This window comes from Anguilla anguilla, chromosome 4, assembly GCF_013347855.1.
Source record: "Anguilla anguilla isolate fAngAng1 chromosome 4, fAngAng1.pri, whole genome shotgun sequence".
In the NCBI taxonomy this organism is placed as follows: Eukaryota; Metazoa; Chordata; class Actinopteri; order Anguilliformes; family Anguillidae; genus Anguilla; species Anguilla anguilla.
Window position 1 is genome coordinate 582,328 of NC_049204.1, and position 15,652 is coordinate 597,979.

The window sequence follows — 15,652 nt, forward strand, 5'->3', positions numbered from 1 at the left end:
TGTAGTAGGCCAAAATAGTTTGTTACTCTGTGCACACGTCTACATTTAAATATACCAATTAATCTAATAGCTGCAATTATCTGTAATCTGGGGGAAATGTATGCTATGTTTCAAATGATTACAGTTAATTCCAGGCCAAATGAAAATACATTGTTTTTACCAACAGACACAGACAGCATGTCAATCATATTCAATATCTCATAAACGTGTCAAAAATGACATCTCTGAAATGCAATCAAATCAATGTGATTGTGGCTTTTTTACGTTGGCCTAAAAGTTTTGCCCAAAAACATTCATCTTTAAATTTTAACATGCACCTGTCCTTGAACCCTTTTTACTAGCAGGTTTTTGTGTTGACGTTGTTTACTGATGCAGTGCATGAAAAAAGAACTTAAGATCTTTATAAAAGCGCTATCTACAGTAGTTTGCCACAGAAAATGGAATGTTCCAAAGGGCCGGGTACACCAATGAAGGAACTTTACTAAATCTAGCCCCGGGTATTAACGTAAACGTTATTGCACTTTTTACTTACCTTTATAACGTTTATGTATCTTAGACTTAAAGCCCAAATGTAGAAATGGGCCAAACGCTGGCGTTATTAAGCGACTGTGCTCCCCCAAGCCAGCAGTTCAGTGTGAGAGCCCCTTGACTGAGTGGAAGAAGTTAGCTAAGCTAGCTTGCTCGCTAGTTAGCAGAAGGAGGATGCGGGGAAGATGGCGATGAATGTGAAGAATAGGGGCGCTTATTTTCAAAGTAATGACTATTGCAGGAATTACAGTTCGCAGGCTATACATTATGGGAATAACAATCACTTTTTTCCCCGGTTACCAGGTAAGAAAAGTATTACGGTTACAGCAGAGTGAGCCTCAGTTTTCTGTTCAGACTCATGGAGACTCAGTTTCATTGGGTTAGCAGGGCTGCTTGCTAACCGTGTAACTACTATAACGTTAGCGTACCGTGAAACCCGCAAGTGATGTACCTACCTACCTAGCTAAACTAGCTAAGTACGGTGTAAGCAAAGCCAGAATTTATGTGTGGTAGGTAGAAATAAAATATTTTTCGTAGAGGGAGTGCACTGAAATACCATTGCTATGGCGAATTCACTGGTTACCCAGTCACGATTCTCTTATTGACAGGGAACAGCGTTTCACCCTTTGGGCTAGCTGGGCAGCGTTTGCTGCGTTGGGAGTGTGTGCAGTTTAGCTCATTAGCCAAAGAAAAATGAATTCAAATTCCGTTTGAATTGCAATGACAGTGCCTCTCCATCTCTCGTTGTAAATCCAGATTGCTAAAGTATTTTAGACGTGTGCATACTTCCTTACTCCGGAGCTACCAGAGCCAACCCCCCGCCGGTGCTGTCTGTTCAGCGCTGCACAGGTGTCTCCAAACCCGGCCTGGATCCGTAGTGTTTCCCCGGCATAAAATTTAAAGCAAATGATTTATTTCTATTTGTTATCCGGTGCACTAATCCCTGTGGTTTATGGCACCGGTTTAGTAGGTACAGTAAACCCTGTGATTTGGGGTACTGAGTTAGCAGGCACAATTAAACCCTGTTATTTAGGGTACTGAGTGGGTACACCAAACCCTGTGATTTAGGGTACTGAGTGGGTACACCAAACCCTGTGATTGTGATTAGATCGTGATTGAATGTGGTGATGTATGTAGCGTCTGATGTCACAGGAGTGCTGAATGTGGATTGTGGCTCTTATGCAGGGCTCCTGGCCTCACTGGTTAATCTGATGTGTTTGTCACCAGAAACTTCTCTGTTTCTGGTTGGAAAGTATTGCGCTGGTTCATTTTAAGTTCAAATGTGGACCTAGTTATTAACTTCACATAGGGTCTAGTGATTCAGCCTTCAGGTGCTCAGGCTGTAGTTTCAAATTAACTTTGGGTCATTTCTAACCTGATCCCTGGAACTGTTTCTAAAAACAGAACGCCTTTGAGACTAAATGGAGGTCCTAATGAACGTTCTGATGCTCTCTCATTAATGTGTGCATAAAATAGGTGTGGAAAAAATGAATAATTCCTTCTTTTGATGTGCAGATCACTTCAAGCTCATCATCGTCTATGAAAGGAAAAAGGAGCGATCAAAACTGGGAATGCACATTTTCAGTAGTCAATGTGGCCGTACTTAATTTAGTGTTGTACAGATATGTGTACAGTGACATAACTTATACAAAATAGACTACAATCAGTGTTGGTCTTCGTGCTGTCCATAAACACCAATCACTAAAACCAGAATTTTCATTAGTGATATTTTAGCAAACATTTAATTGCACTGATATATATATATTTATTTGTGTGTGTGTGTGTGTGTACTGGACCGTGGTATGATTGCTTAGGTAAGCACGATTAACAGAATTTCACAGTGAGATGTTAAATCAGCGTTTGAGTCCCTGAGGCACTGAAGGATCTCAGCTGGGAATGGGACGTCACCAGGAATGGCATCATCAGATGGAACACAGAATCTAAGAGCGGGATTCTGCTGCACTGAAGCATTAGGTCTGCGATGCGTGTCATGTTTTTGTACACGGATCTTATCCTCTGCTTTATGACATTAGCATGTCCCACTGCACCCAGCATCTGCAATTTCAGGATCAGCGTCTGTTTCCCCCAGCTGAATGGACTGTGCTCTAAAATATGACGAGTGTGCTCCTGTATATGAGGCCAGCCTGTAGTAAAGTCTCATTAGAATGAAGTAGCAAGGCAGAAACCAGTGCTAACCAAGAGAAACATCAATTCTTGTCTCACATTTGCAAAAAAGCACCTGGATGATCCCCAAGCCTTTTGAAGTGAAGTGCTATGGACAGATGAGTCAAAAGTGGAAATTTTTGGACCATACAGGTCTCACTATATCTGGCGTAAAGCAAATTAGTGAGATGGTGTGGGGATGCTTTGCTGCCTTGGGACTTGGGCAACTTGTCCTTGTTGATGGAACCATAAATTCTGCTCTCTACCAGAAAATTCTCAAAGATAATATCCAGTCATCTGTCTGTGAGGTGAAGCTGAAGCTTAAGGGGGTTATGCAGCAGGTTGGTGATCCAAAACACAAAAAAAGTGCTGTGGTAGGACCTGAAATGAGCAGTTCATGGTTCCCACCCACTTGTCAGAATTGAAGCAGTTTTGCAAAGAAGAGTGGGCCATAATTCCTCCATGGCAACGTGGAAGACTGATGTCAAATTATAGGAAGCGTTTGGTTGCGGTTGTTGCTGTTAAAGGCCATGCACACAGTTATTCTTAGGCAATTAAGATCAAAGGGGCAATTACTTTTGATCAAAGGGGCAATCAAACACGGTTGATATGGGTGTTTGATAACTTTTTTCATTAAATGAAATAATTAAAAAAATGTGTTTTGTGTATACTGGGGTTTCCCTCATAATCTATAACTGTTGTTCCAGGGTAAAGGTGAGGCTTTAGGTAATCTCAATCTTGCGGAAATCATCTGTTAGTTACAGCAATTTGTATTGGAAAAGTGTGTGACTGTGACATGTCAACCTTGAGAACTGTAGGATTATGTGCCCCCCCCCCCCCCCCCCCCCCACTGGCTATTTTAGGAGCGTATCCCCCTGTGAGGAAGTGATTTCTGCTCTGACTCTGTGTCTCCGTGCCGAACGGGAGGAAGCTCTGTTCTGCTGTTAGCCTAACTGAAGATGTCAGGTTGGAACTGGCTATAATAAGCTCTGACAGATATGAGCGGAACAGCGTGCTCAGATCTCTGGATGTATTTTTAGATTTCATCCAAAGATGTATTTCAGTCTGATCATTTGTGGTTTTAAAAGGTTTTTTAAAAATAGTTTATCAGTGGAAAATTTTAGAAATTGTAATGTAAATGGTACATTAACGTGAATACTGCATTTATATAGCGCCTTTCCAGCAGCAACTGCTCAAAGTGCTTTACAATGACTGCCTCTCATTCACACACACACACACACACACACACACCAACGGTGAGGCTGCAGCTTGTTGGGAGCATTTTGGGGGTTAAGCTCAATACTTCGGTGCACTCAGAAGGGAATCGAACCAACAGCCATTTGCCAGGCAGCCGCTCTACCTCCAGAGCGAATGTCTCACCCAGGAAGAGATTGAGAGCTGCTGATAATGTGTCCTCAGGTTGATGTGTGAGAGGTTTTGGTAACGTGTCCTCAGGTTGATGTGTGAGAGGTTTTGGTAACGTGTCTTTGGGTTGATGTGTGAGAGGTTTTGGTAACGTGTCTTTGGGTTGATGTGTGAGAGGTTTTGGTAACGTGTCTTTGGGTTGAAGTGTGAAAGGTTTTGGGGTTTTTTTATTCAGCTTCTCAGTGCCCGAGCCCCTGCGTGTGCTTCCAGGGCCTCAGAGGAGCCGGTTCTGTGGAACTCGATGCCGAGCTCCCATTCCAGCGAGCGGCCAGGTTTCCTTTCTGCTGGGCTTTGTGTGGGGCCTGACAGAAAGCCGAGCCGCTCCACAGGAACGCTGGCTTTGATCTCGCCAACGTCACTGTCAGGCCTGCAACCACAACAATACAACGGAAACATCGCTTCAGAGAACTGAGGCGCCGGTTTCCCCCCCACCCAACAACAAACCCCTCGCCCCCCTCCCCCCACCCAACAACAAACCCCTCGCCCCCCACCCCCCACCCAACAACACAGCTCCCGCTCCCGCCCAACAGCAAACCCTCCGCCCCCACCCAACACCCCCACCTCCTCACCCAACAACAAACCCCTCGCCCCCCACCCCCCACCCAACAACAAAGCCCCCGCCCCCCACCCCCCACCCAACAACAAACCCTCCGCCCCCACCCAACAACAAACCCCTCGCCCCCCTCACCCAACAACAAACCCCTCGCCCCCCTCACCCAACAACAAACCCCCCGCTCCCGCCCCCACCCAACCACAAACCCACAACACCCTCCCAACAACAAACCCTGCACCCGCTCCCAACAACAAACCCCTCGCCCCCCTCACCCAACAACACAGCTCCCGCTCCCCACCCAACACCCCCACCCCCGGTCCTAACAATCCCCCCACCCCCTCCCAACAACAAACCCCCCATCCCTGGCTGTAAATAGAAGGCTGGCGCCTTGAACAGAATTCGGAGAATTGTCATGACTGAAGCAGGGCTGTGTGATGACTAGTGGCTGGAGACTCTTGGCAGCCCCCGGTGGCATTGTGCGGTACTGCAGGAAAAAAGACCTGATCATGAGCAGAGCTCGACTGGACCCAGCGGTTCTGTCTTTAGCCTGTTTGTTTCTCTTTGTCAGTGATGCCCTTTAGAGGCTATTCACAACACAAATGTCACCCGTGAGCTACAAGGGGATTGATTTTCCCTGGTTTGTTTGAGCAATGTGCGTAAAATCGCTTGTTAAGCTGTGCGCTCATTAAGCAGTGCGTGGATCCTGTCTTCTCCATTATTCTTAGCTTCAGCAGGAACACTGATGATCTTTAGTGTTAAAGTGTGGCTTTAGTTGCGTAGGACCTAACTCTGTTTGAAGGCAGTCATGTCTGCGGTGTGAATTCTCAGGCCTCTGTGAAAGACAGGCATGCACAGCTGCCAGCTGTTGGCCCTGCAGTCGTGTGGATGTGCAGCGAAGCTTCCTGCTGGAGTATGCTCTTCCGTACTTATTAACAGACTGACAGCCTGTGAGCTGAGCAGAGCGGCCCTGGGAATCTGTGCTTCCCTCGCTGTGGCAGTTCAGCCAGCGCTCCTGTCTGTACACATTCACACATCCAGAGGAACTCACTCTGAATACATTATATTACTGCGTGCATATTTTATACTTTTAGTGCATTTTTACAGCCGACGGTTTACTGAACCAGTACAGGTAAAGTATTCTGTGGGGTCAGGGTTAGCATTTCACCTGGGGATCAGACCTGTAGCTTCTTACAACGTCAGAGTTACAGTTTGTAAAGTTATGTACTGAACTGCTTTGCAGTTGAATCTGAAAGCTCTTTTGAGTCACTTGTCCAGTTTCCTGAATATTCTGCCTCACTGCTGATCTCACTTCCAGGCCCTGAGTCGCTGCTGAAGCCTCCACTGGAGCTCATGTGCCAGGCTCCGCCCCCATTCCAGCCGGCCCCGCCCCCTCAGGCCCTGGGCCCGCCTCCAGACTCCCTGCACTTCCCCCTGCCCGCTCCCCTCACTGCCAAACCCCTCCCCCACCTCCCGCTGCCGCCCGGCCTGCCCCCCAGCCTGCCCCCCAGCCCCAAGCCGCTGGAGGAGGAGGGGCAGGGGGGGCCCCCCGAGCAGGACACCACCCTGGAGGAGCTCTGCAAACCACTGTACTGCAAACTGTGCAACGTCACGCTCAACTCCGCCCAGCAAGCACAGGCGCACTACCAGGTCAGGCTCCTGCTGTTCCCCCGGTAACGTGGCCCCTGTGCCTTTACCCCCGGCTGTGTGGCCCCTGTGCCTGTGGCCCCTTGCTGTGTTAGTGTTGTATGCATTTCGTTTTGTCCTGTATTTGTTTCACTGTTTGTGTTTTTGATTGAATCGGTCTGGCCTGCCATGCTTTGTGATTGGCGCATTTCTCTGCATTACATATTAAATGAGCTGAGCTCACGCGCATTTTTGTGCTGCCATGGAAACTGGTCTGCCCTGCGCTATCCTCTCTCAGGGCAAAAACCACAGTAAGAAGCTGAGGAACTTCTATGCTGGGAGTCAGCAGCCCCCACCTGTCCGGATACCTGAAGCACTGGAGCCAGTTGCCCAGCAACCGCAGGCCACTCCCCCCGCTGAGAGTGCTGCTCCATGCAAACAGGTACAGGTGCAGTCACCACTGCTGTACCTGGGTTTGGAAATGAATACCTTTTGTGTACATATTTCATAAATTATTAAAGTTTTATGGGTGCTGAAGGCAGATGAATTGTGTGTGTGTACAGGCTGTGTTTAAGGGGGCCAGCCGGGTCATTCTGGCCACAGAGAGTGATTACTGTAAGCTCTGTGACGCCTCCTTCAGCTCCCCCACCGTCGCTCAGGCTCACTATCAGGGGAAGAACCACGCCAAGAGACTGCGCCTGAGTGAGGTCCAGCTGAGCCCCGGCTTCCTGTGAGTCTCTCACACACACACACACACACACACACACACACACACGCACACACTCTCACACACACACACACACACACACACACACTCACACACACACACACACACTCACACACACACACACACACACACACACTCTCACACATACACACACACACATGCACACACTCTCACACACACACACACACACGCACACACACACTCACTCACACGCACACACTCTCTCACACACACACGCGCACACTCACACACACAGTTTCCATTGGATCAATTCCTTTTGCAGAGATTCATCGGAAGCCAATCAGAGGCGACCACGGAAAGAGGGGGCAGAGTTTAAACTGATGAAGACTCGCAGGAACACACACCTGCCTCCCAACCTGCCAGGTACAGTGTTCTGCAGGGCAGTGTAAGAGTGTTTCATTGAGCACTGGCATGTGTGAGCTGCCATGTTAATGGAGGCAAAACACAATCAGACTGGGACAGAAATGGGAATCTGACATGATCTGAGTGCTGTTCTTTTATCTGATGCAATGCTATTTTATTTTGAGAAGCTGGACTTTTCCCTTCAGACAGACAGTGCAGAGGTACAGGGTTATCACCAGGGCAACAGTGCAGAGGTGCAGGGTTATCACCAGGGCAACAGTGCAGAGGTACAGGGTTATCACCAGCGCAATAGTGCAAAGGTACAGGGTTATCACCAGGGCAACAGTGCAGAGGTACAGGGTTATCACCAGGGCAACAGTGCAAAGGTACAGGGTTATCACCAGCGCAATAGTGCAAAGGTACAGGGTTATCACCAGGGCAACAGTGCAGAGGTACAGGTTTATCACCAGAGTGGTGAGAGGGGTACTCAGGGCTGTGCTGTATTTTCACATGGGCCTTGGTTCACTTCATTTTCGGTTCAGATTGGCTGGGAGTCCATGAAATGAAACATGCCCATAATGTTGTCTGAGGATGGAGCTGACTCCAGCCCTGGTGGGTAGGGGGCGCCAGAGTGCTGTTTGGTGACCATGCGGTTTGGGGTGCGTTTCCAGGGCCGTACTACAACCCGCGACCGCGGCAGCGAATCCCACGAGACCTGGCCATGTGCGTGACGCCCAGCGGCCAGTTCTACTGCTCCATGTGCAACACGGGCGCCGGCGAGGAGGCGGAGTTTCGGCTGCACCTGGAGAGCAAGCAGCACAAGAGCAGGGTGTCCGAGCAGCGCTACCGCAGCGAGATGGAGACGCTGGGCTACACCTGAGCGCCGCCGTCCCCGGCCTGCAGGGGGCGCTGCGCTCGCTCGCCCGCGCACACAGGGCTGAGCGGCCTCACCTCCTGACTTCCCACTGCCTTTTACTACTCATTTTATTCTCTATGCTACGTTTATTTATTTATTATTATTACGTATTTATTTAAGGAAAAAAAGATAAATTATGGTCTACACTTGAGCACGCCCTGCTGGTTAGCTCGTGAACATGGCCTCTGCTGTTTCCGCTAATTTAGTGTTTTCTTCTTCTTCTTCTGTAGTTACCTTGAGTTTATATGTGATGCAGCCTGCGCCTGAGATTGAAGCAGGAAACTTTGAGTCGCGTCAGAAACCACATCCCTGCAATCTCAAGAAACATTTCCCTGCAGTCCGCACTTAGCGTAGCACCGTCCTGCTAGCTGTAGGCTTTTTGTGGCTTTCTCAGAACCTTCAGGAAAAGGTGAGCAGTTGATGAATCGAGAGCGTGCTCCAGGGTTAGGGTTAGGAGGGTTAGGGAGAGAGCAGCTCCAGGGTTAGGGTTAGGAGGGTTAGGGAGAGAGCAGCTCCAGGGTTGGGGTTAGGAGGGTTAGGGAGAGAGCAGCTCCAGGGTTGGGGTTAGGAGGGTTAGGGAGAGAGCAGCTCCAGGGTTAGGGTTTGGAGGCTTAAAGAGAGAGCAGCTCCAGGGTTGGGGTTAGGAGGGTTAGGGAGAGAGCAGCTCCAGGGTTGGGGTTAGGAGGGTTAGGGAGAGAGCAGCTCCAGGGTTAGGGTTAGGAGGGTTAGGGAGAGAGCAGCTCCAGGGTTAGGGTTAGGAGGGTTAGGGAGAGAGCAGCTCCAGGGTTGGGGTTTGGAGGGTTAGGGAGAGAGCAGCTCCAGGGTTGGGGTTAGGAGGGTTAGGGAGAGAGCAGCTCCAGGGTTAGGGTTAGGAGGGTTAGGGAGAGAGCAGCTCCAGGGTTAGGGTTAGGAGGGTTAGGGAGAGAGCAGCTCCAGGGTTAGGGTTAGGAGGGTTAGGGAGAGAGCAGCTCCAGGGTTGGGGTTAGGAGGGTTAGGGAGAGAGCAGCTCCAGGGTTAGGGTTAGGAGGGTTAGGGGGAGAGCAGCTCCAGGGTTGGGGTTAGGAGGGTTAGGGGGAGAGCAGCTCCAGGCAGTTTCACTGCTCCCATTGGTGGAGAGGTTGTGCAGCATGTGATGTGTCTGAACTGTCGCAAACATGATCTCTCGCGCAAGTTATTCCGTTCTTTTTTCTTAGTCCAAAAGGAGAATTTTTAGATATTTCAAAGGCCAGCAGTGCTGTTCACTTGACTTTTATTTGGGGAATTCCTCACTTTTTAAAATTGTTGAAATATTATTGTTTTAAAAATGAGATGAGCCAGAATGGTGTATTAATTTTTGGGTGGGGAAGTTTTTTAATTATTGCCCTTTTAATTTGGTGTTATGAATATTGTTGAGGTCTATGAAGGGCCGTGAAATGTGATACTGAAACCCAGCAGGTGTTGGTCTCACCGTCTGTGCGTTAATTCATTCACGTCTAGTCTCACCTGAACAATTGAATCCACTAATACCCACTGCATCATCTGTACGTAATATTATGCGTCCCTTTACTTTATAGATATGAATATTAATTATTGTTAATGAGAATTCTTTACTGTTGAATATTATGTGGAATTGGTAGGCTATGTGGTTTCAAGTGTGTATGTGCATGGCATTATCCGAATATATATCTACATGTGCTTTCCCGTTATTTTATGAAGGTTAGGCATGCGCGTCGATGATTGGCTGAGATAAAGTCTTGTTACGGTGCAGCATTTCCAAGGGTATGATAGGGAACCTGTGGCGAGCCTCCGGTTCCACGCTTGTGCTTGTTGCAAAAAGAGGCTCCGGACCTTAAAAAGTGTGTTTTTAGATTTCATATTTATTTCCAGTTTGTTTGTTTCCTAATGTGTTTATACTAGATGTTTACAGGAGTGATGATTGGAAGTCGATCACATTTAATATTAATGTATCTTCCATGTTCAGTCGTCCTCATTCCACTCAACGTCTGCACGTTCCTCTTGAAATCCCGTCGTATTCCAGAAAGACTGACCCGGTCAGATGGGAGGTTTTTGGCCTTTTCTGTATTTAACTGTGATGACGCGCGCGTCTCTGAACTCCCGCGGATTCGCAGGCGCGTGTCCGCTTATAGTACTGTAACTACATTCTCACCCTGCAGTATCCACCGTGCGTCTTTCATTCATTTCATCGCTAAGCTGAACTTGATCGTGACGCAGTGAGAGCAGATGTCTACCATGGTGGGATGTCTGCTAAATAAATGCCATGTAATATCCAGCTTTTGCTTTTCGCTTTCAGTTATTTTTTTCCATAAATCACAAACGCATACGTTAAAGTATATTTTTCTAAGAAAGGAAATGCGTGTTATTAGAGATGAGCACGTTAGCGGCTACTACCCGAGAAATCGCCTCTTTAAAATCGGGAGTCGTTCTTGCTCTGAAGTTTAATAAAATAAATTATGAACCAGAAACATCTTCATTGTATGGCATGTCTATTATAGAACGCCTTAGAATGTTACAATTTCAGGGAAGTTGTGGCACTTTAATATAACTAATTAACTAAATGTTTATAACTAATTTCATTTGTCTTTTATTTGTGCTTTTGTATGCGGTCAGGTTGCACTGTGTTGTGTGTTAAAGTTGCTGTGATTCACCGCAGCGCTTTGGGTCAGTGGTGTGGTCCTCGTGTAGTGACGTAAACCGTTTCCTGAAGCGCAGCTGCTTCTTCACAGACAGGAAGTTGTGACCCAGTGGTCGGCACTCTCTTTCCCAGTGAAATATCTTCATTATTTATCGTCAAGGCATTAACTGAAGAGCGAATGCCAGGAACGTCGTCATGAAATTGCTTATTTAAATGAGTGTGTTCCGGCTCTTAGCGAATCGCTAAAATGCGTATTTTCTACTGAGAACCTGTCAGTGCAGCGGTTAGCGTGGGGCGTTAATAACGCCTACGGTTTCGCATGTTTTATTTAGACGAAATGCCCTAGCGTTTGCCAAAAAATAACCCTGTTAATTAGAAAAAAAAACTAAAAATATATAGTAAAAATAGTGCCTTCTAAAACCACCAAATTAAATTTCATGGAAGCCTCAACCACTAGCATATGTATATGTATAGACTATTGAAGGCTCAAATGTAGCTGGTGCAATACGGCTGATGTGGAATCTATTGAGACCACATCACAGGTTAATTAAATAGGGTTGACTTTCCTTTTGAGAAAAAAAAAATATATATACAGATACAATGTCTTGAATGTACATTTTAAAAGAAAAAAAAGAATGATTAAAATTGTGTATATATAGACTGATCATTTAATAATAAAATATGTAAATGTTTATTATTCTGTTATTACAAGTTTATGTACAGCATGAATGTACAATGTGGGGGGGGGGGGGGGGGGGTTAATGGGCCAATAAATTCAGATCACGCATTGATCGCTAGTGTTTTTTTTTTTTTTAATACAGAATTGGAAATTTTGAACTTTTGGATGCTCTTAAATTGTTTTGACTTAACACTCTTATAGCTATTCGAGTAGATTATTTCATTTATGACTGGTGAGTTTCATTTTGCCGCAGAGCTCAGTCACAGTCAGGAGCAGCTGAACACAGCCAGTTTCCCAATATTGCTGTGAGAGTGATCACAACTGATTTGAATTATAACTTCATATAATTTAGAGAAAATGGCCGCAGGGTCAGCTGCCCAGTAGACTGGTGCTGGAGGGCTTTGCTGGGGACCATGGGGCCCATAAGGCCAGAGCAATCGCCTCAGAGCCTGCAAATCGTTTGGCAGCTATTTGTCCTGATCTGTAATATGTTTGTCTTTATAATTTTTTTGCATGCTAACTCAGAAATGTCCTAGAGCCCGCTGTTATTGCATTTGTAAAATTCACATTTTGATTCCAGTAATGTTTTCTGTATGTGATCTGACTTTTATCTAAATAATTTATTTAGATTGTTGTACCTCTGTACTCTGCCATAAAAAAAACATCTTGTAATTTTGTTGAATAAAGTTTTTTTTTTTTTTGAAAAGCAAATAAACACGGTAAATGACTGAATCAGTGCAGTGTTTCTTTGCACAGTAGCCTGGTGCCTGATGCATGACTGATGCTTCTTTAAGAAGAGGAGCAGAACGTTCCGTAAAGCCTGTCTCACTGCTTGTGGAGTTCCTGCCAGAGGAGTCTGCAGGATGTGCTTAAATGCTGTAGGAAATGAGAACTGACTGAAGAGCGGACGGCAGAGTCACATCCTCCCACAGAGCTCATACAGCAGTGTCACATCCTCCTGCAGAGCTCACACGGTAATGTCACATCCTCCTGCACTGCTCACACAGCAGTGTCACATCCTCCTGCAGAGCTCACACAGCAGTGTCACATCCTCCTGCACTGCTCACACAGTGTCACATCCTCCTGCAGAGCTCACACAGCAGTGTCACATCCTCCTGCAGAGCTCACACAGCAGTGTCACATCCTCCTGCACTGCTCACACAGTGTCACATCCTCCTGCAGAGCTCACACAGCAGTGTCACATCCTCCTGCAGAGCTTGCATAGCAGTGTCACATCCTCCCACTGAGCTCACACAGCAGTGTCACATCCTCCTGCAGAGCTCACACAGCAGTGTCACATCCTCCTGCAGAGCTCACACAGCAGTGTCACATCCTCCTGCAGAGCTTGAGTAGCAGTGTCACATCCTCCCACTGAGCTCACACAGCAGTGTCACATCCTCCCACAGAGGTCACACAGGGAGGGGGGTGGGGGGGAACGGAACACCTGTTTGTTACAGGTGACATGATTTGTCCTGTCATTGGCTGGATCGCCCATCTGTTTCCTCATTTGCATTTTCTGTCCTTCAAATTGTTTCCGTACCACGTAGCTTAGGATAGTTGCTTCGGGAACTAAAATATTGTGACTTCCCCTTGTAATTTTAGAGCACCCAACAGTTTGGACATCTTCCATTATAATGTTGAATGGATTGGTCATTGTGCATTGCCAAGGTGAAAACTGGATAAGGGATGAATTTTTCTATTCAGTTATATTTTCTGTGCAGTTATCAGTAGTATTTGTGTGTGCGGTCGTGTGTGGAACAGCTTGCCAGATGGTGCAGCAGAGGCAGACACTCACCGGGTTTCAGACCCACACAGTGCTGGATGCTCTCTGGTCTCTGAGTAAATGATGAGCCTGGATGGTTCAAACAGCAAACAGCAGGGGGAGCCAGAGAGCCACAGCGCACGGCTCAGCACTGTAACCATGATCACCCTGCTCCCCGTTAAACTGTGCACCTTCGGTTTATCTCATGTATGTATGAGATTAAATAAGTACACTTTGTTTCACTCAAAAAAGTGTCTAACTGTACTGAAATCTGTAAAGCCCCCTGCCCCATCCCCAAATGAATAATATTCCTTGTTCACTGCTTCTTGTTTCAAGGTTTCCAAGAACTGAATTGGGTTTCAGAAGTTGGAGCAGTTTTGACTTAAAATTCTTGCGGCCCAGGTGCTATTTTTAGATCAGTTTCGCCCTGCGAAAAGCACAGCTACACTTTATGAATTAGGCTGGAAACGCAACATGCATGCTGGTCTGGCAGGAGGAAACCCTGGCATGCTCAGCTGCCAGTAGGGCACTCAACCCTGCGCAAGCTATGCCAGGCATGGCTGCGTCATGTGACCCAGGGCTCCGCCCAACCAATAAGATACGTGCTCGGCTGCAACTGGCCAAGCGCTGTGCACCGGAAGCTTGAGGATGCGAGCGGTGATTAAAAACGAGACTCCGGCTGGGGACGGACAGGCTTCCCTTAAAGCCCAACCCGCTTCCTGAGCCGCAGCTCTCCTGCTGGCGACAGGCAGGCTTCCCCTAAATAACCCGCTTCCCCTTCCATAGCTCTCCTGCTGGCGACGGGCAGGCTTCCCCTAAAGCCCAACCCGCTTCCTGAGCCGCAGCTCTCCTGCTGGAACGGTTTCCTTTAAACCTGACTCTTAAAGCAGAGCAGCTGGGATTATTTACTAGTCACAAATAAGCGCAGTTCAGCAGTTCAGCCTGAAGTTTGAGCTCAGAACAGATGAAAGAGTTTCATAGTTTCCCCTCTCGCTGTGTCTGAGACAGACTGCTGCAGCTGGCCTGCAGTCTGTCAGGACTCTTCCCACCAGAGAGCGCAAGAACCAGAACGATCCAGTTTCATTACAAACTCCTTTATTGTGCATCTCATGTCATCATGCACTCATCAGCAGTATAAAAGTAATAATTCACAGTATGATGGGGAGCTACATTCCCCAGTAAGAGAGCAGCCCTGGGACTGCCAGTGTTCAGTTTAATGGCATGAAAGTCAGTCCATCGTTACTCCATTTCTCCAAGCGGCTGCCTTCAGCCAGCAAAGATAAAGTCACCAGTCCGAAGGAGCACCTACCCATCCTCATCCTCATCCTTCTCCTCATCCTCATCCTTATCCTCCTCCTCATCCTTCTCCTCATCCATCTCCTCATCCATCTCCTCATCCTCATCCTTCTCCTTATCCCCCTTTCAGTGTTTATTCTGCTGAAGAGCATTTCACTCTCAACTGTCCCTCTCCACAGTGCGGTTTAAAAGTGGGTAAAAGCGTGTCGGTTTCTCTATTTCAGACTGATGCACACACACACACACACACGTTCCAGTGACTGACGGTCTCTGTGCTCTAATGCACACACACACACACACACACACGCACACACACAGGTTCCAGTGACTGACGGTCTCTGTGCTCTAATGCACACACACACGCACACACGCACACACGCACACACGCACACACGCACACACACAGGTTCCAGTGTCTGACGGTCTCTGTGCTCTAACGCGCACGCACACACACACACACACACACAGGTTCCACTGACTGACTGTCTCTGAGCTTTAACAGGTTTGTTGCAGTTTGTCACCTGATTGTGCAGTTTGTGCTGCACAATGGCTCTGATAACAGAAGCACGCCAGTCCCACAGGGCCCGAATCCAGACTCTGTTTCAAAATCCATCAGAGGAAAAAATTACATTAAGGCTCGGGATACAATTACAGAACTGGAAAGTTTTCTACAGCATGATAAATCTCTGCCTTCGTCCGAACTGTCTAAGAGAAACAGCACATGGCCAGTGAAACAGTGCAGCAGAACTCAGAGTCCTGCTGCAGCTCTTTTTGTTAAACAGTTCAGTTCACAGATAATCCTGGTACTGCACGCATACTGTGGGCACATGGAGCAGTAATACACTGTTAAAATATTTCTATAATACTTTTATGCTAAGGTTCAATGATCCATAATTTATCTATAAATTAGCATGTCCTCCCAGATTTTGTGAACCTTGTGCCACGCAACAAATTGCTAATTATAAATATCACACTTTAAACAGCT

General features: G+C 47.2%; 1 protein-coding gene across 1 annotated transcript; it reads left to right on the forward strand.

Annotated features, from left to right (window-relative positions):
- The first annotated feature begins 506 nt into the window (after nucleotides 1-506).
- Nucleotides 507-11,588, forward strand: zmat3 (zinc finger, matrin-type 3). Its single transcript, XM_035414621.1, has 6 exons — nucleotides 507-831; nucleotides 5,985-6,316; nucleotides 6,591-6,734; nucleotides 6,856-7,022; nucleotides 7,303-7,403; nucleotides 8,054-11,588. The coding sequence occupies exons 1-6, from the start codon at nucleotides 714-716 to the stop codon at nucleotides 8,260-8,262; spliced, it is 1,071 nt and encodes a 356-aa protein (XP_035270512.1). The 5' UTR covers nucleotides 507-713; the 3' UTR covers nucleotides 8,263-11,588.
- The last annotated feature ends 4,064 nt before the right edge of the window (nucleotides 11,589-15,652 follow it).